This window comes from Palaemon carinicauda, chromosome 31 (genome assembly GCF_036898095.1).
Source record: "Palaemon carinicauda isolate YSFRI2023 chromosome 31, ASM3689809v2, whole genome shotgun sequence".
NCBI classification, from domain to species: domain Eukaryota; kingdom Metazoa; phylum Arthropoda; class Malacostraca; order Decapoda; family Palaemonidae; genus Palaemon; species Palaemon carinicauda.
In genome coordinates this window covers 66,647,809-66,672,808 of record NC_090755.1, presented here as the reverse complement: position 1 = coordinate 66,672,808, position 25,000 = coordinate 66,647,809, and the positions used below count along the sequence as shown (strand labels likewise).

The 25,000-nt window shown below is 34.2% G+C and overlaps 2 protein-coding genes across 4 annotated transcripts in view; both read left to right on the top strand.

Annotated features, from left to right (window-relative positions):
* The window catches only part of LOC137624498 (putative uncharacterized protein DDB_G0271606), a 12,920-nt gene extending 4,571 nt beyond the window's left edge, over positions 1-8,349 (top strand). For both annotated transcript variants that reach the window (XM_068355306.1, XM_068355307.1), the window contains exons 2-3: positions 1,178-1,239; positions 6,489-8,349. In XM_068355306.1, the coding sequence (XP_068211407.1) occupies positions 1,211-1,239; positions 6,489-8,349 (1,890 nt within the window). In that variant the 5' untranslated portion in view covers positions 1,178-1,210. The remainder of the gene's footprint in view (positions 1-1,177; positions 1,240-6,488) is intronic.
* A 92-nt stretch (positions 8,350-8,441) lies between these two features.
* Positions 8,442-25,000, top strand: part of LOC137624499 (uncharacterized) — a 68,403-nt gene continuing 51,844 nt past the window's right edge. For both annotated transcript variants that reach the window (XM_068355309.1, XM_068355308.1), the window contains exon 1: positions 8,442-9,407. In XM_068355309.1, coding sequence (XP_068211410.1) covers positions 9,403-9,407 — 5 coding nt within the window. In that variant the 5' untranslated portion in view covers positions 8,442-9,402. The remainder of the gene's footprint in view (positions 9,408-25,000) is intronic.

Sequence of the window (25,000 nt, the reverse complement as noted above, 5' to 3'; positions counted from 1 at the left end):
TCTTCTCTATTACCAATGAGTGCAACATCATCCACAAACATCAACTACCCCACACTCCATTCACGACTTCCTTTCTTATCGCAATATTTTGTACCTAATTTCAACATTTTCTCTAGCTTCTTATTCAATATATTTATACTTCCATACCAGATCACTCACCTATCTATAACACGTCCTAAAATATACTTTTTTCTCAACTTAACTTTCAATAGTTCATTGAAAAACTAACCTTCATTTTAATACAATCCAAACACATTACACATTCTTCTTTATGTTCAAGCTTTTCTGTATATAGTCTTTTTCATACCAGCCATTTTACACATATTGCCTATAATATTTCTATCATAAGCTTTTCAAAGTCTGCGTAAGTGCATATGGCTTTATTTCCTTACTTTCAAACTTCTCACCTTAACATAACTGTGCCACAACAAATACTTCATTTAAACACAATATTCCTTGTCTACACCAACGCTGTTATCCCCATTTCAATATTTCTTCTCATATCGTATTTTCTCTTTAAACTCCTGATATGTACATTTCCTGGCATAGTAAGTTAGATGACCATAAAATTATTACAACGGTCTCGTTATCTTTTAATTGATACAAAAAATTTATTCTTCTAAATGCGCGAGTTAGAATATTTCCCTCATCCAGACATACCTTAGAAACCCTGGTCAGCCGCTCAATTGTCATACCCGACAGGGATGTATCATTTGTCTATCATAACCTCGCACTTCAAGATTTTTGCCAATAAGTAACAAAAAAAAAAAAAAAAAAAAAAAAAAAAAAAAACACTAGAGACAAATTATAATCCATGAAATTAAAAAACTATATATAAACTATGAAAGGTAAGGAATTTCTCAGTATACTAAATTAACTATAGAACCCAAGTCCGCTCTCAACAAGCCAAGGTAAGCATATAACTTATCATATCTAAACTCCATATGTATAGAAAATAATCGTAGCTAACTCCACAGAACCAATAAAATATCTATATAATTAAGGTACCTTTTTCCTCGCTCAAAAAAAAGGCCCCCCTCAAAAAAGAAAGAAAAAAGAAAGGAATAATGGAGAACAGATTCCTTATCTTTCTTTCTTTATAGATTCCATAAAAGTAGAAGCTAAACATCCGTTTTCTTTGTGACTCCAATTCACGTTTTCTTCTTTTACTTTTTAGTTGGGATACTGAAAGAAAGGAAGTCTGCCGCCAATGCTTGCGCGTGGACACTTCCTCCAAAGGTAAATGGTTTGTTAGATACAAACATGCATGGTTACACATTTTTTAAATTTTACATCATATCTTTTATAATCTGAGTCTAGCTAGGTCATGTTTCCTGTTATACTTATATATATATATATATATATATATATATATTATATATATATAATATATATATATATATATATATATATATATATATATATATATATATATATATATATATATATATATATTTAATCAGTACGAAATTATTTATCAACTAGATTTAATATCATGTCTTATAAACAACATTGGGTTTAGGATATTTACTTTTACGTGTTTCTTTTTATTGTACTGTTTACCTAATCAACTTCGTGAAGTTTTAAAAGTAGATATGTTTGAAAATGTTTACTAAAACATTTAACAGAAACAAATCGATTGAAGGAGCCTCTTTATTAATAACAAAATATCATTTCTACCGAGACAACTTAAGCTTCTTTAATGGTCCTTTTTATTATCAATATAAAACTGTAAGTCCAAACGCAAATTATAAGTATGTGGAGAGTCATAATCTAGCACTTGGTGTAAGGGGGTGACGTCATAGCATGTAATTAAAGAAGTTAAAGTAAGAAACCAGTAAATTTTGGGGAAGATTTAATGGTGTGAGAAACTATAAACTAATCTCTGCAACTTATTATTATCCATAAAAAAGACACTAAAATATACTTCTAACATCATATATTGAAGCCTTAGAACATAAGCTAGTTACAACCCAAAAAACTATGGAAAGAATAATGATGGAAATAACTCTAAAAGACAGGAAAGGAGCAACAAGGATACGAGAGCAAACTAAAGAAGAAAAAAGAAATGGGAATGACATAAAATGAGAATGACAAATAACAGATGGACGTTAAGAATAACAGAATGGGTCATAGAGATTTTAAAAGAAGCAGGAGAAGGCATACAAGACGATGGATTGACGAACTAAGAAAGTTTGCGGGTGTGGACTGGCATAGAAAGACCATAAACAGACGGAAGTGCGTGGAAGGACATGTCTGAGGGTTTTGTCCTGCAGTAGACTAGTAACGGCTACACACACACACACACACACACACATATATATATATATATATATATATATATATATATATATATATACATATACACACACATATATATCTATATATATATATATATATATATATATATATATATATATATATATATATATATATATATATATAGATATATGTGTGTGTGTGTGTGTGTGTGTGTGTATGTATTAAAAGGAAACAAAAGATTTTTTTTCTCATCGTTTTTCAACAAGATATAGCCGTTTCAAGTCCACTGCAGGACAAAGGTCTCAGACATGTCAATTCACTTCTGGGATTTGAGCTGTTTTTATCACTACGCTGGTCAGTGCAAATTGGTGATGGTGGGAAAATTTTGTCTAATCGCTAACAGCAAACCAGCCTAGTTCGGATGGCCCTGACTAATACAGCTTTGCTGATCATTGCTTACGCGAGTCCTTTCACCACGCAGAAAGTGATATATACTGTATATATATATATATATATATATATATATATATATATATATATATATATATATATATATATATATATATATATATATATATATATATATATACAGTATATATATATGTATATATATACAGTATATATATATATATATATATATATATATATATATATATATATATATATATATATATATATACTGTATATATATATATATATATATATATATATATATATATGTATAAATATACAGTATATATATATATATATATATATATATATATATATATATATATATATATATATATATAATTCTTTTTAGGAGTTGTCTCTTAAAAGGTGTCCAGAGCGTGATCGATAGGGAACCCCTATTTATGTCTAACGGTTGAATACGTAGAACAATTGGGTTAAGTTCTTCACCCTTATTAGGCTGGTAAGGGGGAGACGTTTAAAATGTCACTCATGAATGACAGGGGCAAGGGACAGTGACATTAACCTATTGAGAAAGACGATGCCCTAGAATCTGACCATCTGCACATATGATCAGCGCCCAAGCCCCTTCTCTACCCAAGCTAGGACCAAGGACGGCCAGGCAATGGCTGCTAATGACTCGGCAGATAGACCTATAGGTTCCCCCCAATTCCCGCTTCCTTAGCTCACAAGGAGGGTGAAGTTGCAGCGACAAAAGAAACTTACGAGTTTGAGCGGGATTCGAACTCCAGTCTGGCGTTCACCAGACGGGGACGTTACCACATCGGCCACCACAACCATCGCAAGGCTTTTATCGTTGCTAAAAAATTGGAGATGTGGCAACGTTTAGCCTACCACTTGTAAAATTGGAAGCTATGTGGCACGCTTATATCTCTCATAAAAAATCGAGGATAAGTGGCAACGTTATTACAGCTTATAAAAACTGTCTTCAAGATTTATGAATGAAAACTTGGAAAAGTGGCAACGTCTCAAACATGTACTATGTGTTCTCTTTGACTATTCATTTCGTCACGATTTCGTCCGACCTAAAATTACTTTGAGTTCACTGGCTGGGCTGAACGTGAGGGAAACAACTTTGACAGTAAAACAATAGGAATGAGAAGAAGCAAAGATTCGGGCAGCCCCATCTAGGGATTCCATTTCGATCTAGATGAAAACAGTTTAGATGCCTCGACGAGTTTTTAGCCCTTAAACTCATCCTAAGCATTAAGAAGAAGCATAAGAAATTTTGGCAATGAATAATAAATTTGTTTAATAAAATAAGAACATTAATCTTACTATTGAACATTATTACAAATACACCAGCAATAGCTATAATAACCTTTATTTACAACTATTATTCAAATTATAGTAAGAGATCAAAATCGTAAAACCATAATAAAATCATAAACAGGTTTCAAACTGCTCTAACGTATGGCTTCCTATTTCAAATAATTTGAAGAAAAAAAACTTGCTATCGTACACTTGGCATCTATGATGACAAAAGAGGAGACTAGGATGATATTACCACAAAACTCCCCAAAATCTGTCTGGAGTGGAATGAACACCCATCCAAGTCTATTATAATATAAGAAAAGCGGTTGGTCAGCCATTTTTGAGGGCTATGGGAGAGCGCAATATTACGCCGAGGGTGTAATATAAACTAGATATTACATATAAACGGTGTCATTATGTTGAGGATATTAATATCTGGCAACTCAGTATATAAACCAACAGATTTTTAGCTTTGACGAGGAGGGATGATTATACAATATACATATATATATATATATATATATATATATATATATATATATATATATATATATATATATATATAATATATATATATATATATACACTAGTATACACGACCCGTCAAAATGACGGCATATATATATATATATATATATATATATATATATATATATATATATATATATATATATATATATATATATATATATATACATATATGTATTATATATATGTATTTATACACACACTAGTATACACGACCCTTCAAAATGACGGCTAAATATTTAGATAGATATGCAAACACATGCACGCACAGATTCAACCCTTCCCAACCCCTTCCCCCTTTCATAACTACAACACAGCAGTTGTGGTTTTGGAATGTACCTCTCGGGGTAGCCCATCCCACAAATGTAATAACTACGTCTGCCAATGTCGCTCAGTGTGATCAGAAATCAAAATCAAAAGAATAAGCATGGGATGGAGAGCTTTTGGTAAACAAAATGAGATTATGAAAAGTAAAATGCCACTTTCTCTAAAAAGGAAACTTGAAGCCTTACTAGAGCCTCAAAGAGCTATGGCAAGAATAATGATGGGAATAACTCCAGAGATAGACAACGAGCAACGTGGATATGAGAGCAAACTAGAGGATTTTCTAACTTGTAAGAAAAAGAAATAGACATTGGCAGGACATATAATGAGAATGACATATAATAAATAGACATTAGGAATACCAAATTGGGTCCATAGAGATTGCAAAAGAAGTATGGGAAGGAAGAGAAGACGATGGATTGACGAGCTAAGAAAATTTGCATGTACATTCTAGCATGGAAAGGTCATAAACAGACGGGAGTGGAAGGACATGCCTGAGGCCTGTGTCCTACAGTGCAGCGGATTAGTTACGGATGATGATATATATATATATATATATATATATATATATATATATATATATATACATATATATATATATATATGTATATATATATATATATATATATATATATATATATATATATATATATACATGAAAAAATTGGGTAGGGATTATTTTCCATCTAGAGATTTGCGGGAAAATGTCATAGAAATACACCGTATTAATAACAGGCTCATTCAAGTTGGTGAAAGATAAGAAAGTACTGTATGTCATATCATCCTAGTATACGCCTCTCAAGGGTGTAGTGAGGAGAAGGAAGAATTAAGAGGGAAATTAGAATAAATAAAAAGTTCCAAGAAGTAAACTATTAGTATTATCCGTGGACATGACTGACCATGTAGGTGAGAGTACTGATGGAGAAAGAGGTTATTATCAAACCCTAGTTGGAAAAGCAGGATTCTATAAGCCCAGGGGCTCCAACAGGGAAAATACCTCAGTGAGGAAAGGAAACAAGGAAAAATAGATAATTTTAAAAACAATAACATTAAAATAAATATTTCCAAAATAAACTATAAAAGCTTTACCAAAACTGGAGGAAGACAAATTAGATGGAATAGTGTGCCCGAGTGTACCCTCAGGCAAGAGAACTCTAACCCGAGACAGTGGAAGTCCATGGTACAGAGGCTATGGCACTACCCAAGAAGGAACATAAGGAGAGATATTGTTAGAATTAGCAAAAGCTATGACTCTGGTTGTCATGGATACACATTTTGAGAAACGGAGAAGCCATCTGGTAACATATAAAAGTGGACAAAATGAAATTAAAATTAAAATCAAAATTTGGTTAGGAAGGAAGACAAGAAAATTATTATGAATTATAAGGTTATTCCAAAGAATCCGTTGTAACCCAACATTAGTATTCATTATGAAACTGAAAAGCATTTATATGTATGTTTCCATATAGTTTTCGAAAATACTGAGAAATTGATATTATCATTCAATATTATGTTGACAATTATTTCATTTATTTATTATTTTTTTTTTTTTTGCACTTTTTATCTTCGGCTACTGTTTCCCAAAAATCATAATTACTATTTCTTTTTAAAAATCATGTTCTTAGATAATGTTCTTATTTCCCCACCAGGAGAAGAGGTGATGGAGTAAGGGCTTCCAGGACTCCCTCAAGGGTACAACAGCGTCCTTCCCCAAGAGGAGCCTCTGCGTCTTCCAGTTACCAGGATCCGTGGGTCCGCCATCCTCAAGTAAGAGGTCAGGGCACCCCTCCTTCAGCTACTTACTCACTAGCACCTCCCCACCCAGGGGTCCCAGCAGGCCATCAGCCACGACAGCAGGCAGCGTCTAGGTCCCTCTCCCCGCGGCCCTCACATGTCCCTACAGCAGGAGAGTCACGGTCCTCAAGTGCTTCCGCTTCTCGATCTCTGTCACCACAGCCTCGTGGCAAGGCAAGCACCGGTAGTGTCTTCTTTAATACAATCCACGAAGGGAGAAACAGGCAACAGATTCACAACCAGGCTTTGCAAGAGGGCATCAGTAAGACTAAACTAGGAGATGTAGTCCAGTATCTGCAAGGTGCCATAGCAGCCGATGAGAGTACACTAGACCAAAACGTGACCGAAAGACACTGGAAGCAAAAGCAGAATAAGCAAAAGAAGCGAGAACAACAGGAGTTTCGCGAGCGACAGAAACAACAGCAGTTCGAGCATCTGCAACAGCTTCAACAACACGAACAGCAGCTCATACATCAGCAGCACCTGCAAAATCAACAGCAAGCGCATGAGCGCCAGGGCTTGCAGCAAAGACAACAGACCCAACTCCAGCAACTCAAGACTCAGCAAGAGGCACAACTTGGAAAGTATAGCAGCTACCAAGGAAGCAGTGCTTACCAGAATCTAAAACATCAACAGTGGCTAGTTCAGCAACAATTCGTCCAACAATACCAGGGTCAACAGCAAAAATTGTATCAACGCCATGTTCAGCAGTACCAGTATCTACAACAACAGTTGATTCATACTCAACAGCAAATCCAGCAAACAAAGATATTCATTGAAAAGCAGCAAAAAGAGGAAGAACAGCAACAAGAAGAGGAAGAGGAAGACGACGACGACGACGAAGAGGAGGAGGAAGAAGAGGAAGAGCAGCGCAGAGAACAAGAACAACAAGAAGAGAGGGATAGGATTCAACAGAAAGTAGAAGAACGCCTTCGTCAACTGGAAGAAGAAGAAAAAAGTAGACAACAGGAATCACAGCGAGAACCAAAACCTCAAACATCAGATGATGCTACAAATAACAACCAGGATTCCTTTAGTGACATCAACACTCGTCTGAAGCAAGCACTCACCTCATCAGCAGACCAAGAAAGTAACAAGACAGACCAAAGCACTTCAAGCACTGAAACAACTCCTCGTCCGTCGAGCAGTGAACCAGAACAACAAGAATCCCACGAACCTCAACAAGAACAGTCAGATGAACAACCTAAGAAAGACATATCCACAAGAAACCGGTCACATAGTTGCAATGAATTAAGTACTCAGGAGAAGGAGCGTGACAGCTATTTTGCCAGAAGAGCTTCTTTCAGCCTAAGTAAAGGTCCTTCAGGTTTAAACGTTGGACCATCCTCCTTACGCCAGGGTCCAAGTGGAAATCAAAAAGGACCCGGAAACCTAAATAAAGGTCCTGCCTGGCTCAACAAGGGCCCTGGAAATCTAAGCAAAGGCCCATGCCATGTTGCTAAAGGACCCAGCGCTTTAAGCAGAGGACCTGCGGATCTGAACCAAGGCCCATCTGACTTGAATGTTGGTCCATCTGAAATCCAATTGGGACCTTCAGATATTAGATTAGGTTCTTCTGGCATCAACAAGGGTCCATCTGGTATAAACAAAGGACCGAGCAACATGAATAAAGGTCCTTCTTGTTTAGCCAAGGGACCTACAAATACAATCCTTGGACCAGCTAGTACTAGGCTGTCCGTTGAACACTTGCACTGATAATATGAATTTCAGCACTGAGCCACTGAGTCATTATACCCTCAAACGGGACAGGGTAGACAATATTGTAATTTTGCCTTTGATATATACTGGGAGGACTACTGATAACTCCATTGTGATTATGTCTTCAAACAATAGTCTTTGAAACTGAGGCAGAATTCGTTCGTCAGTTTCCTGAGCACAGTCTGCAACTTTTGTAAGGAAATTACTTTGCCTGCTTAATGATCAAAACAGCAACAACCTTACTCAACTATAGCACGCACGACATATAAAATCAAATTCAAAATGTGTATAGTGTAATGTATCCTGTTTGATAAAATCAAAACTATCTAAGTGTTTATATAAAGCACTTCAGTTACACGTGACTTGCTTAAAGTGTCTTGTAATGTACCAGTTACCACAAACCTTTCATTGTGTGTTTCACTCACTGATATCATATCCAGATAATATACATCCATATATATTTCACTTGGAGAGAAATAATCTATGGTGACGTACATGTGCCTAAAGTACTATTTGTACGATTATTTATAGGATATACATGTATATATATGCCTTTTTGTATGCATCTGTGAACCAACGAAGTTTGAAATATGCACGCACAACACTTTCTATGAATTCTTAGAAACATAACGAATAAACACAGTGATGTCTTAAATGGTTCCTATTCTCGTGAAATCCACAAAATCGAAATGATTTCCTTCTGTATATCCTACTTCAACTGAACAGAAAACACAGAGGTATACAAAGTATGAGTTCATACTAAGAAACATTACTACATTCCCCGTTAAACCCAGTGAGCGAATGAGAAAACATACCACATGCTAACATCAAAGGAGCAGTTAGGCCTATGCCCTCATACTCCTTATACTTAAAACACTAGGCTGTGACTGTTATCAATAGATTGTGGACAACAAGACTCATGAAAAGAACATTGGAAATAGTACCAACTGCACCGTTCAAGTGAATCTGAAGACTTCACCGAGGCATGTCCATTGCCTCCTTCGAAGGGATTGAAAACTTACGACAAGGAGAACAACACAGGTCACCATCATGAGGTGAGTCATTCATAATTTTTGGTTTTCTTTAATGTTTAATAAAGTAAGTTGAGAGAGAGAGAGAGAGAGAGAGAGAGAGAGAGAGAGAGAGAGAGAGAGAGAGAGAGAGAGAGAGAGAGAGAGAGAGAGAGAGAGAATGCTTCCATCATGGCAAAACCTGACTCTGAAAGGCACCAAAGGGTCTGTCCTCTTTAAGGGGAAAATTTGCATAAGGCCGTCGAAGCAAGTTCTAAATACATTTATCTGGCGTAACAGACTTTCATGAAATAATAAGCTATTAAATGAGTAAGAAAAAAAGTAACTATATTTATACAATTGAATCTTAAAATATTTGTCTATGTTAAATACACTTTAAGCAGTGTTACTTGAAAAGTTCACAATTACCTCTTTCTATGACGAATCCATCTACGTCCTTATGTCTGCTTGTGTGTTTGTTTGTCTGTAGCTTTCTAGCGAAGTCTGGATGAGTTTGCCCTTTTTTTTTTTTTTTTTTTTTTTTTTTTGCAAGGGGTATATGGATGTACTGTGCACGCCATCTGCGTATGTCACTATTAATGATTGACAATACTTTCCTCTGGTGAACATGCTCGCGCTGAGTGGCTTTAATTTCCTCCCGGTGTACCGGTTTCAAATTACCCCCTCCAAATCTTACCCCCCGGTAATTTGAAACCGGATTCAAACTACCGGGGGGTAACTTGATACCGGTTTCAAGCTACCCCCGGGGGTAATTTGAAACCGGTTTTATGCTACCCCCCTGGTTTCAAATTACCCCCCTCGTTTTTGCGCAGGATCTCATCATTTATGAATATTAATAAATTGCTTTTAATCAGGGTCAACACAATCATTAGGTTATATGTATATACATGTATTGTTTCACCTATTGGTATCGTTTATTAATATCCAGCCTTTATCCGTCTTATGTTTATATCTTAGCTAATAAATGTCGGATATTCCATTATCAGTCATGGGCGCATATTTTTCCGAGACAGGAAGACGAGGTGAAATTTTATTTTGACGGTTATTTTTTCCATTATTTGAAATATTTCCTAATTATATTGCAAGCAAATATTATATAAGGTATAATCAACATATTGATCATAAGTATATATGTATACATATATATATATATATATATATATATATATATATATATATATATATTTATATATATATATATATATATATATATATATATATATATATATTTATATATATATATATATATATATATATATATATATATATATATATTTATATATATATATATTTATATATATATATATATTTATATATATATATATTTATATATATACAGTATATATATATATATATATATATATATATATGTATATATATATATATATATATATATATATATATACTGTATATATATATATATATATATATATATATATATATATATATATATATATATATATATATACATATAATACATGTATATGTATTTGTATGTATGTTGTAAATACTATATCATTCATGATATCTGTAAATAATTGACACTTTTAATAAAGCAAGATTGTAAGCAATTATAACAGTTTTAATAAAACGTGGTACAGTACATGCTGTTTGCTTCTACTGTACTTACATTGGTTGTTTGTATACGAAAACACCTGGACTACGGAAAAGTCGTTACACTTTATAACCCTTTATGGATGACATTGAACACAACTTGTGTTAATCTCACAGCTGTTGTTACTGATTTTAGCCTAAGGGCAGGCAGCTGTGTGTTATCATGGGCTAAATCAAATCCTATTTAAACCATCTTCCAGAGTAGTAAGTGATGGATTCGTGTATGGATTTTTTTTTCTCTGTTGTTGATCTCGAAATGGAAAATTATTGAAAAACGGTGTCATAAAATGTTTAAGAATTTTACCTGAAATGTATCATAAAGAAAAAAAAAGACCTCGCCACATGGTCACCTGTACATTTCCATGCGGTTTATATAACACTTCTGCCCCTTTGTCATAGCTCCATTCTTTTTTATTACTCATTTCATCAAATGACAAAACAGCAATACCTAGTAATCGAGACTTCATACCATCTTTAAAGTCCTCTGGTTTAAATTGAATCGAGCTAACAGTAGCTTACACAACGTTAATTCTGTCTGCACGACGACATGCATGTTGGTAATTTATATTTGAGCTTTTATTTTTTACGTGCATAGCATCCAAATACTACGAAGTTACTATGCATTATCAGTGACAGAATAAATGAATAAACAAAGAGATATATGGACACAAGGAGTTCTATTGTTATATTGCAACTATGGGTATGGTCAAACCATTTTAAGAGCAAACTCGGAGCCCAATAGCGGCATTGCCAGTTCTCTTGGGTCATTTTCAAAGCACACCTGGCTTGACCGCTTTAATCTATGGGCGAGCCAAGGAAAGGAGAAAAGGGTCAACTAATAAGTCATTCACCCGGATTTGAACGGTCTAAGAATATAATCCTTTAATTTGATACTCTCCCTAAATTGTTTCCTTCGTTCTTTTTGTTTGCAACCACGTGGTGACAAGTTGAAACTCTTAAATAGAACAAATAGCAAAATTGTTATAAAACGATTAACATACTAACAGAAATAATCTTAATTTTGATATCAAATGAATTCATTTCTCAATTCTGATTGATTATTAAAAGACAGGATTCTTTACAAAGGATTTAATTAACTAGGTTTAATATGGTATATTTACGTAGGTGATTGTATTGTTTTAGAATTTATTTAATTAATCGACAAAATTAATTTCTTTACAACAAAGGTTATATTAGCAAACGTGGTTATGGTGACTTCGTCAGATGAAGTTAGTGCTATCACAAAAGATTCAATAAATTAGTTCATTCAGACCATTTTCATGTCTTCCTTTATAATGTTATCAGTATGCTTAATACCCTTGACCCAATTTGCCTTGCAAATCTGAAACAAAGTCGTTTTTTATAAGTTGGCTGCATCTGTGACACGTTTTATTGTTTGGTCAATTCCAAATTTAACAATTTCATTACCATTTTCCTATTTTTTTTCCTAATATTTAATTTAGTAAATATTTTTTTCCATGTAATGCTAAAACAGGGTTCATTATGATGATTTTGATTTCAAATATTTTTACGGGTAATATCTATCTTTTTTTTACTTAATAATTGTTTTGTATAAAGTTAGATACGTCATAGTTTGTGTTTAATTGAAAGATAAGGCCACACTGAAATAAAATAAAGTTTTACCTCGCCGTGATCACTAAACCTTAAATGAAAGTCTGTAACTTCAAATATTGTGAATTAGGGAATTATATGACACTTTAGGTCTTAAATACGATAATATCAACAATCACACGAACAGAAATAAAATAAAATTTTACCTCGCCATTATCACAAAACCTTGAATTACAGTCTGTGACTTTTAACGTGTCATATAATTCACTAATACACAATTTTTGGTCTTAAATACCAGATTAAACTACTTTTCCTACTGCTGCGAGGCCAGCAATAAATGCATGATACATATTTGCGATGTCACATGAATTATTTATCATTCTGATGAGGGGTTAACTTGAAAACAGAGGGGGTAACTTGAAACCGGTTTCAAACTACTCCCCCGGTAATTTGAAACCGGATTCAAACTACCGGGGGGTAACTTGATACCGGTTTCAAGCTACCCCCGGGGGTAATTTGAAACCGGTTTTATGCTACCCCCCTGGTTTCAAATTACCCCCCTCGTTTTTGCGCAGGATCTCATCATTTATGAATATTAATAAATTGCTTTTAATCAGGGTCAACACAATCATTAGGTTATATGTATATACATGTATTGTTTCACCTATTGGTATCGTTTATTAATATCCAGCCTTTATCCGTCTTATGTTTATATCTTAGCTAATAAATGTCGGATATTCCATTATCAGTCATGGGCGCATATTTTTCCGAGACAGGAAGACGAGGTGAAATTTTATTTTGACGGTTATTTTTTCCATTATTTGAAATATTTCCTAATTATATTGCAAGCAAATATTATATAAGGTATAATCAACATATTGATCATAAGTATATATGTATACATATATATATATATATATATATATATATATATATATATATATATATATATATATATATATATATATATATATATATATATATATATTTATATATATATATATATATATATATATATATATATATATATATATATATATATATTTATATATATATATATATATATATATATATATATATATATATATATATATATATATATATATTTATATATATATATATATTTATATATATATATATATTTATATATATATATATTTATATATATACAGTATATATATATATATATATATATATATATATATATATATATATGTATATATATATATATATATATATATATATATATATACTGTATATATATATATATATATATATATATATATATATATATATATATATATATATATATATATATATATATATATATATATACATATAATACATGTATATGTATTTGTATGTATGTTGTAAATACTATATCATTCATGATATCTGTAAATAATTGACACTTTTAATAAAGCAAGATTGTAAGCAATTATAACAGTTTTAATAAAACGTGGTACAGTACATGCTGTTTGCTTCTACTGTACTTACATTGGTTGTTTGTATACGAAAACACCTGGACTACGGAAAAGTCGTTACACTTTATAACCCTTTATGGATGACATTGAACACAACTTGTGTTAATCTCACAGCTGTTGTTACTGATTTTAGCCTAAGGGCAGGCAGCTGTGTGTTATCATGGGCTAAATCAAATCCTATTTAAACCATCTTCCAGAGTAGTAAGTGATGGATTCGTGTATGGATTTTTTTTTCTCTGTTGTTGATCTCGAAATGGAAAATTATTGAAAAACGGTGTCATAAAATGTTTAAGAATTTTACCTGAAATGTATCATAAAGAAAAAAAAAGACCTCGCCACATGGTCACCTGTACATTTCCATGCGGTTTATATAACACTTCTGCCCCTTTGTCATAGCTCCATTCTTTTTTATTACTCATTTCATCAAATGACAAAACAGCAATACCTAGTAATCGAGACTTCATACCATCTTTAAAGTCCTCTGGTTTAAATTGAATCGAGCTAACAGTAGCTTACACAACGTTAATTCTGTCTGCACGACGACATGCATGTTGGTAATTTATATTTGAGCTTTTATTTTTTACGTGCATAGCATCCAAATACTACGAAGTTACTATGCATTATCAGTGACAGAATAAATGAATAAACAAAGAGATATATGGACACAAGGAGTTCTATTGTTATATTGCAACTATGGGTATGGTCAAACCATTTTAAGAGCAAACTCGGAGCCCAATAGCGGCATTGCCAGTTCTCTTGGGTCATTTTCAAAGCACACCTGGCTTGACCGCTTTAATCTATGGGCGAGCCAAGGAAAGGAGAAAAGGGTCAACTAATAAGTCATTCACCCGGATTTGAACGGTCTAAGAATATAATCCTTTAATTTGATACTCTCCCTAAATTGTTTCCTTCGTTCTTTTTGTTTGCAACCACGTGGTGACAAGTTGAAACTCTTAAATAGAACAAATAGCAAAATTGTTATAAAACGATTAACATACTAACAGAAATAATCTTAATTTTGATATCAAATGAATTCATTTCTCAATTCTGATTGATTATTAAAAGACAGGATTCTTTACAAAGGATTTAATTAACTAGGTTTAATATGGTATATTTACGTAGGTGATTGTATTGTTTTAGAATTTATTTAATTAATCGACAAAATTAATTTCTTTACAACAAAGGTTATATTAGCAAACGTGGTTATGGTGACTTCGTCAGATGAAGTTAGTGCTATCACAAAAGATTCAATAAATTAGTTCATTCAGACCATTTTCATGTCTTCCTTTATAATGTTATCAGTATGCTTAATACCCTTGACCCAATTTGCCTTGCAAATCTGAAACAAAGTCGTTTTTTATAAGTTGGCTGCATCTGTGACACGTTTTATTGTTTGGTCAATTCCAAATTTAACAATTTCATTACCATTTTCCTATTTTTTTTTCCTAATATTTAATTTAGTAAATATTTTTTTCCATGTAATGCTAAAACAGGGTTCATTATGATGATTTTGATTTCAAATATTTTTACGGGTAATATCTATCTTTTTTTTACTTAATAATTGTTTTGTATAAAGTTAGATACGTCATAGTTTGTGTTTAATTGAAAGATAAGGCCACACTGAAATAAAATAAAGTTTTACCTCGCCGTGATCACTAAACCTTAAATGAAAGTCTGTAACTTCAAATATTGTGAATTAGGGAATTATATGACACTTTAGGTCTTAAATACGATAATATCAACAATCACACGAACAGAAATAAAATAAAATTTTACCTCGCCATTATCACAAAACCTTGAATTACAGTCTGTGACTTTTAACGTGTCATATAATTCACTAATACACAATTTTTGGTCTTAAATACCAGATTAAACTACTTTTCCTACTGCTGCGAGGCCAGCAATAAATGCATGATACATATTTGCGATGTCACATGAATTATTTATCATTCTGATGAGGGGTTAACTTGAAAACAGAGGGGGTAACTTGAAACCGGTTTCAAACTACTCCCCCGGTAATCTGAAACCGGTTTCAAGTTACCGGGGGGTAATTTGAAACGGGGGGTAACTTGAATCCTTTACACCGGGACAAACCCTTCCAGACTTCGCTAATATGGAACAGGTGGAGCCCTCTAGCGCTGACACCAGGTCATGGTTAAGCTGATTAGTTTCAACCATAAACTTGAAAATATATGTGAATTCTCCGTAGACTTTTACTAGATACAGACTCGTAAATTTGTTATAGTAACATTAGCATGGTCTTATAATTATTATGTAGCCTTGCTGGGCTAGTACAGGTGGTGCAAAGTGCTCGTATGCAAATGCTGGATTTTAATGCTGATGGGAATTTACTTCAACACCTACAAGCTTTAGAAGGAGTTTGGCTATTGCAAAAAGGAAGGACAGAAAGTTGTGCTATCATTCAAGTCTAGAATAGAATTACCACAACCTCATATTAATTAATGATGATGATGATAAACCTTTAAGGTTTTCAATACTACTACTATTTTTTCTGTTTTATGTTTACGTCTTTTCCGCTATTGGCATATACATTTAAAATAAATAATTAATTCATCTTATTATGTCTATATCCCTATTTTAATTTCTGTTAATATTATCATTATTATTATCCGTCTTACCAAATTCCTCAATATCACTCCTATCTTTATCCATTATTAATAATATGATTATCCTTCCCACGAAAAGACTAAATATCTTATATAAAAAATAGGACAACACATTTATATGATAATTAAGGTTTAAAAATTAATTTGAAAATAGTCATTTTAAACACCTAATGCATCAGAAGTTTAGGCAAACACAGCCTTTAAAGTCCGCTCATGAATGGCAGAGGTAAGGGACAGTAACTTTCCCCTAGCTAGGACCAGGAAGGGTCAGGCAATGGCTGCCGATAACTCGGCAGGTATAGCTATAGGCTTCCTTAACCCTCAATCCATAGCGCAAAAGGATGGTCCGGTTGCAGACACTAAAGCAACTAACGAATTTGAGCAGGATTCGAACCCCTGTCTGGCAAGCACCAAGCAAAGAAGTTACAAATAGGCCACAACGACCCCATCTATCTATCTATCTACTGTATATATCTATGTGTGTGTATACATATGTGCACATGCATATATATATTAGCTATTTCTGGCATAGGACATGTCAATTCATGTCACGCTGGCTAGTACAGATTGGTGATGATGGGAGATTCTCGTCTGATCGCTCACAGCAAACCAATCTAGTATGGGTGGCCCTGACAAATACACCATTGCTGATCACGGCAATACGCAAACCCTTTCACACCACATAAGGTATCCCCACTCAGAAAGGAATATATATATATATATATATATATATATATATATATATATATATATATACATATATATACATATATATATACATATATATATACATATATATATATATGTATATATATATATATATATATATATATATATATATATATATATGTGTGTGTGTGTGTGTGTGTGTGTGTGTGTGAGTTATGTATCCTACATATGATTGTGTCATTACATTCCTTCGTTCTACTAAGAAAATTTAATGTCGCCCGCCGGTGAGGAAATGCTAATTCTGAGTAAATAATTCCAAAGAAGGAAGCGCCGCTCTAGAGATTGCTGAATATTCCACGAGCCCAGACGCGGGTTGGTCTACTTTTCATTCCCCCCCCCCTCTCTCTCTCTCTCTCTCTCTCTCTCTCTCTCTCTCTTGTGTATACAAACATACAGACATACATGTATGTGTACACATATATTATATATATATATATATATATATATATATATATATATATATATATATATATATATATATATATATATGATATAAATATATATAATATATATGATATAAATATATATAATATATATATGCATATATATATATGTATATATACAGTATATATATATATATATATATATATATATATATATATATATATATATATATATACACTACTACTACTAGATAAGCTACAACTCTAGTTGGAAAAGCAGGATGCTATAAGGCTAAAGGCTCCAACAAGGAAAAAAGGCCCAGTGAGGAAGGGAAATAAGGAAATAAACTGTATGAGAAGTAATGAACTGTTGAAATAAAATATCTTGAGGACAGCAACAACATTAAAACAAATCTTCATTATATAAACTATAAAAAAAAAAACATGTAAGCCTGTTCAACATCAAAACATTCGCTACAAGTTTGAACTTTTTAAGTTCTACCGATTCAACTACCCGATTAGGAAGATCATTCCACAACGTGGTCATAGCTGGAATAAAACTTCTAGAATACAGTGTAGTATTGAGCCTCAGATGGAGAAGGCATGACTATTAGAATTAAATGCATACCTGGTATTACGAACAGGACGGTACTGTCCGGGAATATCTGAAGGCAAAGGATGGCCAGTATTACGAAAAATCTCATGTAACATGCACAATGAACTAATTGAACGAATGTGCCAGAGATTAATATCTAGATCTGGAATAAAAACTTTAATAAACCGTGAGTTTCTATCCAACAAATTTAGATGAGAATCAGCACCTCAAAACCAGGCAGGAGAACAATTCTCGAAACAAGGTAGAATGAAAGAATTAAAACACGTCTTCAGAATAGATTGATCACCGAAAATCGTACAAGACTTTCTCAATAAGCCAATTTTTTGAGCATCTAAAGAAGACACAGGCTTAATGTGCTTCTCAAAAGTAAATTTGCTGTCGAGAATCACACCTAAAATTGTAAGTCATACAAAGTTAAAGAAACATTATCAATGCTGAGATCCGGATGTTGAGGAGCCACTATCCTCGATCTACTTACAATCATACTTTGAGATTTATTAGGATTCAACTTCATACCCCAAAATTTGCACCATGCAAAAATTTTAGATAGATATCTATTAAGAGATTCAGCAACCCCAGATCTAAATTCAGAAGATAGAATTGATGCAAAGAGTAGCATCATCCGCATATGCAACAAGCTTGTTTTCTGGGCCAAACCACATGCCATGTGTATATAGTATGAAAAGTAAAGGGCCAAGAACACTACCCTGTGGAACACCAGCTATCACATTCCTATACTCACTAGGGTGCCCATCAGTAACAACTCTGTGATCTAGTACTTAAAAAATCAATAATGATGCTAAGAAAAGGCCCATCTACTCCCAACTGTTTTAGTTTGAAAGCAAGGACCTCATGATTAACACGGTCAAGGGCAGCACTAAAATCAAGGCCAAACATATGAACTTCTTGGCCACAATCAAGGGATTTCTGAACAGCATTGGAGATTGTAAGAAGGCCATCGCTTGCTCCAAGGCTTTTACGAAACCCAATTTGCAAACTAGGGAACATACGATTACCTTCAGCAAACCTATTTAGACGTTTTGCCAAAAGACGTTTAAAAACCTTAGATAATAAGGGAGTTATGGAAATTGGACGGTAATCAGTTGGACTTGAGCTACCACAATCATATTTACATAATGGAGCAACATTACCAGTTCTCCAACAAGTGCTAAAAGAACATCTTGCTATTTCACAAAATAACAAATAACTTAGGAGCTAAGAAATCTGCAGTCTTTATAAACAAAACAAATGAAAATGTCATTTGGGTCCATCGAGAGAGCTTTAATCTCACGAGACCGAAATGCTAAACTAGTTAGTTTAGCCTCAGAAAAACAGGAATGAGGAAGAGTTTCTCACTCTCTGCTTACTGTCAAAAACATCAGCCAAAAGGGTTGCCTTTTCCTTTGGACAGTGAGTGACAGAGCAATCTGGATTCAGTAAAGGAGGAACTATTTGTACCATAAAGGGTTTCTTCTATGGTTAAATTGTATTCCTTTTCAGTTGAACCATAAACTCCCTGAGCAAAAGCTTAAGCGGAGTACAGTTATTCCAAGTCAAATCTGATCTGTTACCCTTCAAAAGATGATAGGGCTCCTGCTTCTCCAAATGAACAGGTCTACAATCATCACTGAACTAGGGTTTGTCTTTCATTCAGTACCTTAGCACGGGATAAGGCATACGCCTATCAATTTTTGACTAGATTCTCATTCAAAGGGACAACAGGCTCACACGAATATGACACATTCAGGACAGGCTGTTAGGTCTTTACTATTAATGATATATATATATATATATATATATATATATATATATATATATATATATATATATATATATATTAGATCCACCGATATACCGTTATCGGTGATATACGCCAGTCTTGGAGTATCGGTATCAGCTGAAGTTTGACTAATATTACCGATACTGAAGTTTATCAAAATTAAATTCCGACAAAAATATTCAATAAGTACTGCATATTTTTTATTAACCATGAAAAAGTTCTCAACTTACGTATGCATGCACACTGTGTATGTATGTACTGAAATCATATTAAGTTAGAGAAGATTGACATAGTGAAACCATTAAGAGAGAGAGAGAGAGAGAGAGAGAGAGAGAGAGAGAGAGAGAGAGAGAGATGGAAAACTAGTATGTGAAAATAGATACTTACTACAATTTGGGCTTATTAATTAAACAAAAAAAGAGACGAGTGGCAGAACATGACCTTCAAACATCAAGGTCATCTCATTACGTGTTTATCCGCATCGTCTACACTCTCTGATATTTGACCTTAGTATCGGTAATCCATTAACCAAAAAAATAAGCAAAGTTTGTTATTGCTTTAAGCCACCTACCCCTTAGCCTCTCTCTCTCTCTCTCTCTCTCTCTCTCTCCTCTCTCTCTCTCTCTCTCTCTCTCTCTCTCTCTCTCTCTCTCTCTTTCTTTCTTTTATATTGCAGTCATTCTCTGTGTTGGATAAAGAAAAGAAGGCTTCACACATAATGCATTGTGTTGTATTTATTGCAAGAATTTAAATGCCTCTCTCTCTCTCTCTCTCTCTCTCTCTCTCTCTCTCTCTCTCTCTCTCTCTCTCTCTCTCTCTCTCTCTCTCTCTCTCTCTCTTTTTTTATATTGCAGTCATTCTCTGTGTTGGAAAAAGAAAAGAAGGCTTCACACATAAAGCATTGTGTTGTAATTATTCAAGAATTTAAATGCCTCTCTCTCTCTCTCTCTCTCTCTCTCTCTCTCTCTCTCTCTCTCTCTCTCTCTGTATGAATGTTATGGCATATTGTCAACATTCAACTTGCAGAAATGTTGGTACTTGGTATGTGCTGTACATCTTGTCAACTTATGCTATTTCAAACTTTCCTTGTTTGGCTAAGATCATGAGTAGATGTTACTTTGTCTGTATATTGATATATATCATAGAGATGGGTAATGAGATATTACCTTTGACCTTAGGGGAAAATAGAAAAAAATTATAATTTTTTATATTATTTTTTGTTGTTATTTGAGCATTTCAGTACAATAGAGAAAGTATTTAATATTGGGTCTTGGATATGTAAATATACATTAATGTTGCTCATGTTTTTAAAATATTTTACTATAATTGTTTATTACTTTTCATATCGTTTATTTATTTTTTATTTTTTTCCTCATTGGGCTATTTTTTCTTGGAGCCCTTGGGCTTATAGCATCTTGCTTTTCCAACTAGGTTTGTAGCTTAGCTAATAATAATAATAATAATAATAATAATAATAATAATAAGTAATTGGCAACTATTCTACGTATATCAACAAAGATGGCGATAACTAGGAAGCAGTGCTACCAGAAACGGTTTAATCATAATAATCTCTTAATTATATGTTAATTTTCTTTATTTATTGTTTGATTCAATGAGAATAATAGACATCAACGAAATCTTTTCCACAACTAATGACAAAAGTTTATAGCCGAGATTTTGTTTAATGTCATCAAAATTGAATGAAATATACTAAAATATTTTTTTATTTTTGGGGTAACTCTGTATGAAAGTGAAATTGTTCTGATTATTTCGCATTTTATAACATTTTAAGAAGTAATTATGTCATTGATCCTACAAGTCATAACTATAAATTCATTTGCAATTTCTGAATATGAATTTCAAGGAATACGAATGTGTTAGGTAACAAATCTTATTCTCCCAACTCCACTATCCAATTTCGTAATTTATTTAAATAAATAGTCTTGATTGGAAGTGACTATTCCTATTAAAACAATTCATCATACTACAACCAATCTTACAAGCCCAATCTCAGAACTACTGACTTAAAGCCCAATCTCAGAACTGCTGGCTTAAAGCCCAATCTCACAATTGCTGGCTTAAAGCCCAATCTCAAAACTGCTGGCTTAAAGCCCAATCTCAGAACTACTGACTTAAAGCCCAATCTCAGAACTACTGACTTAAAGCCCAATCTCAGAACTACTGACTTAAAGCCCAATCTCACAATTACTGGCTTAAAGCCCAATCTCAGAACTGCTGGCTTAAAGCCCAATCTCAGAACTACTGGCTTAAAGCCCAATCTCAGAATTGCTGGCTAAAAGCCCAATCTCAGAACTGCTGGCTTAAAGCCCAATCTCAGAACTGCTGGCTTAAAGCCCAATCTCACAATTGCTGGCTTAAAGCCCAATCTCACAATTACTGGCTTAAAGCCCAATCTCACAATTGCTGGCTTAAAGCCCAATCTCACAATTGCTGGCTTAAAGCCCAATCTCAGAATTGCTGGCTTAAAGCCCAATCTCAGAACTGCTGGCTTAAAGCCCAATCTCACAATTGCTGGCTTAAAGCCCAATCTCAGAACTGCTGGCTTAAAGCCCAATCTCAGAATTGCTGGCTTAAAGCCCAATCTCAGAACTGCTGGCTTAAAGCCCAATCTCAGAATTGCTGGCTTAAAGCCCAATCTCAGAACTGCTGGCTTAAAGCCCAATCTCAGAATTGCTGGCTTAAAGCCCAATCTCAGAACTGCTGGCTTAAAGCCCAATCTCAGAATTGCTGGCTTAAAGCCCAATCTCAGAATTGCTGGCTTAAAGCCCAATCTCAGAACTGCTGGCTTAAAGCCCAATCTCAGAATTGCTGGCTTAAAGCCCAATCTCAGAACTGCTGGCTTAAAGCCCAATCTCAGAATTGCTGGCTTAAAGCCCAATCTCAGAACTGCTGGCTTAAAGCCCAATCTCAGAATTGCTGGCTTAAAGCCCAATTTCAGAACTGCTGGCTTAAAGCACAATCTCAGAACTGCTGGCTTAAAGCCCAATCTCACAATTGCTGGCTAAAAGCCCAATCTCAGAACTGCTGGCTTAAAGCACAATCTCAGAACTGCTGGCTTAAAGCCCAATCTCACAATTGCTGGCTAAAAGCCCAATTTCAGAACTGCTGGCTTAAAGCACAATCTCAGAACTGCTGGCTTAAAGCCCAATCTCACAATTGCTGGCTTACAGACCCCCTGCCGCAGGGCTTCGGCCCTTTGGTCTTCGCATAGGGCTGCCCCCTTCAAATATGACCTTGCCGCCCCCCCCCCTCCCCTCTGAGACACCCCTGGCTACGCCACTGCCCCCCCCCCCCTTCCTAAATGGAACACGACAGTTTGGGCAATTTGTGGGAGACGTGGTTTTCAGTAGTGCCTCTGGGGTATGAGTACTCCCTCTCCCCTACCCGAGGGACGAGGGGAGACCAGGTAGTCGTATATTTGGCAATGGAACTCTGCGTGACAGGAAAGAAATATATCCAGTTGAGATACTGCCGCTAGGGAGTTATGGGATCTTGTGACTGGCCAGACAGTACTACATTGGATCCTTCTCTCTGGCTACGGTTCATTTTCCCTTTACTTACACACACACAAACACACACACACACACACACACACACACACCGAATAGTCTGGCCTATTCTTTACATATCCTCATCTGTCCTCATACACCTGGCAACACTGAAATTACCAAACAATTCTCTTTCACCCAAGGACTTACTGCACTTTAATTGTTCAGTGGCCAATTCCTTTTACTAAGGGTTGAAGAGACTCTTTAGCTATGGTAAGTGACTCCAAAATCAAACCATTGTTCTCTAGTCTTGGGCAGTGCCATAGCCTCAGTACCATGGTATTCTACTGTCATGGGTTAGAGTTCTCTTGCTTGAGGGTACACTCGGGCACACCATTCTGCCTCATTTCTCTTCCTCTTGTTTAGTTAAAGTTTTGATAGTTTATATAGATATTTATTTTCACGTTGTTACTCCTTATTTCCTTTCCTTACTGGGCTATTTTCCCTGTTGGAGCCTCAGGGCTTATAGCATACTGCTTTATCAACTAGGGTTGTAGCTTAGCAAGTAATGATAATAATAATATATGTATGTATATATATATATATATATATATATATATATATATATATATATATATATATATGTGTGTGTGTGTGTGTGTGTGTGTGTATGTGTGTTCCCATAAACCTATTCAAGTACTAGGAGACTGAAACATGTAAAGGCCTTAGGGAGACTTAGACTCAGAAAATGGGGGATGGACTTGTGGCTGCTAATTTAGGATCGAACGTATATCAGCAGCCGGTACACCTAACCCTAGCTATGGTACCTATCATCACATAAGCCGCTCACATGAATAGTAGGGCCGTGTTTCAGTGGATTCTACCAAACCTGAGCATGGTCTGAATATACACACACACATATATATATATATATATATATATATATATATATATATATATATATATATATGTATATATATATAGACACAATATACACATAAACGTAGTGAAAGGGTTTGCATATTACAGTACTATGTTCAGCAAAGCCTTACTAGTCAGGACCACCAATACTAGGTTGGTTGGCTGCGAAAAATAAGGCTAAATCTCCCAACATTACCAACTGCCAATGGCCAACGTGATAATGAAAAATGGCCAAAACCCCAGATATGACAAAGGACATGTCTAAGGAATTTGTCCTGTAATGGACTATAGTCCATTTCTTTTGGCGAGTCATATTTGCACCGACTCGCAGCGGTGCCCTTTTAGCTATGAAAAGTTACCAGATCGGTTATTGTTTGGACAA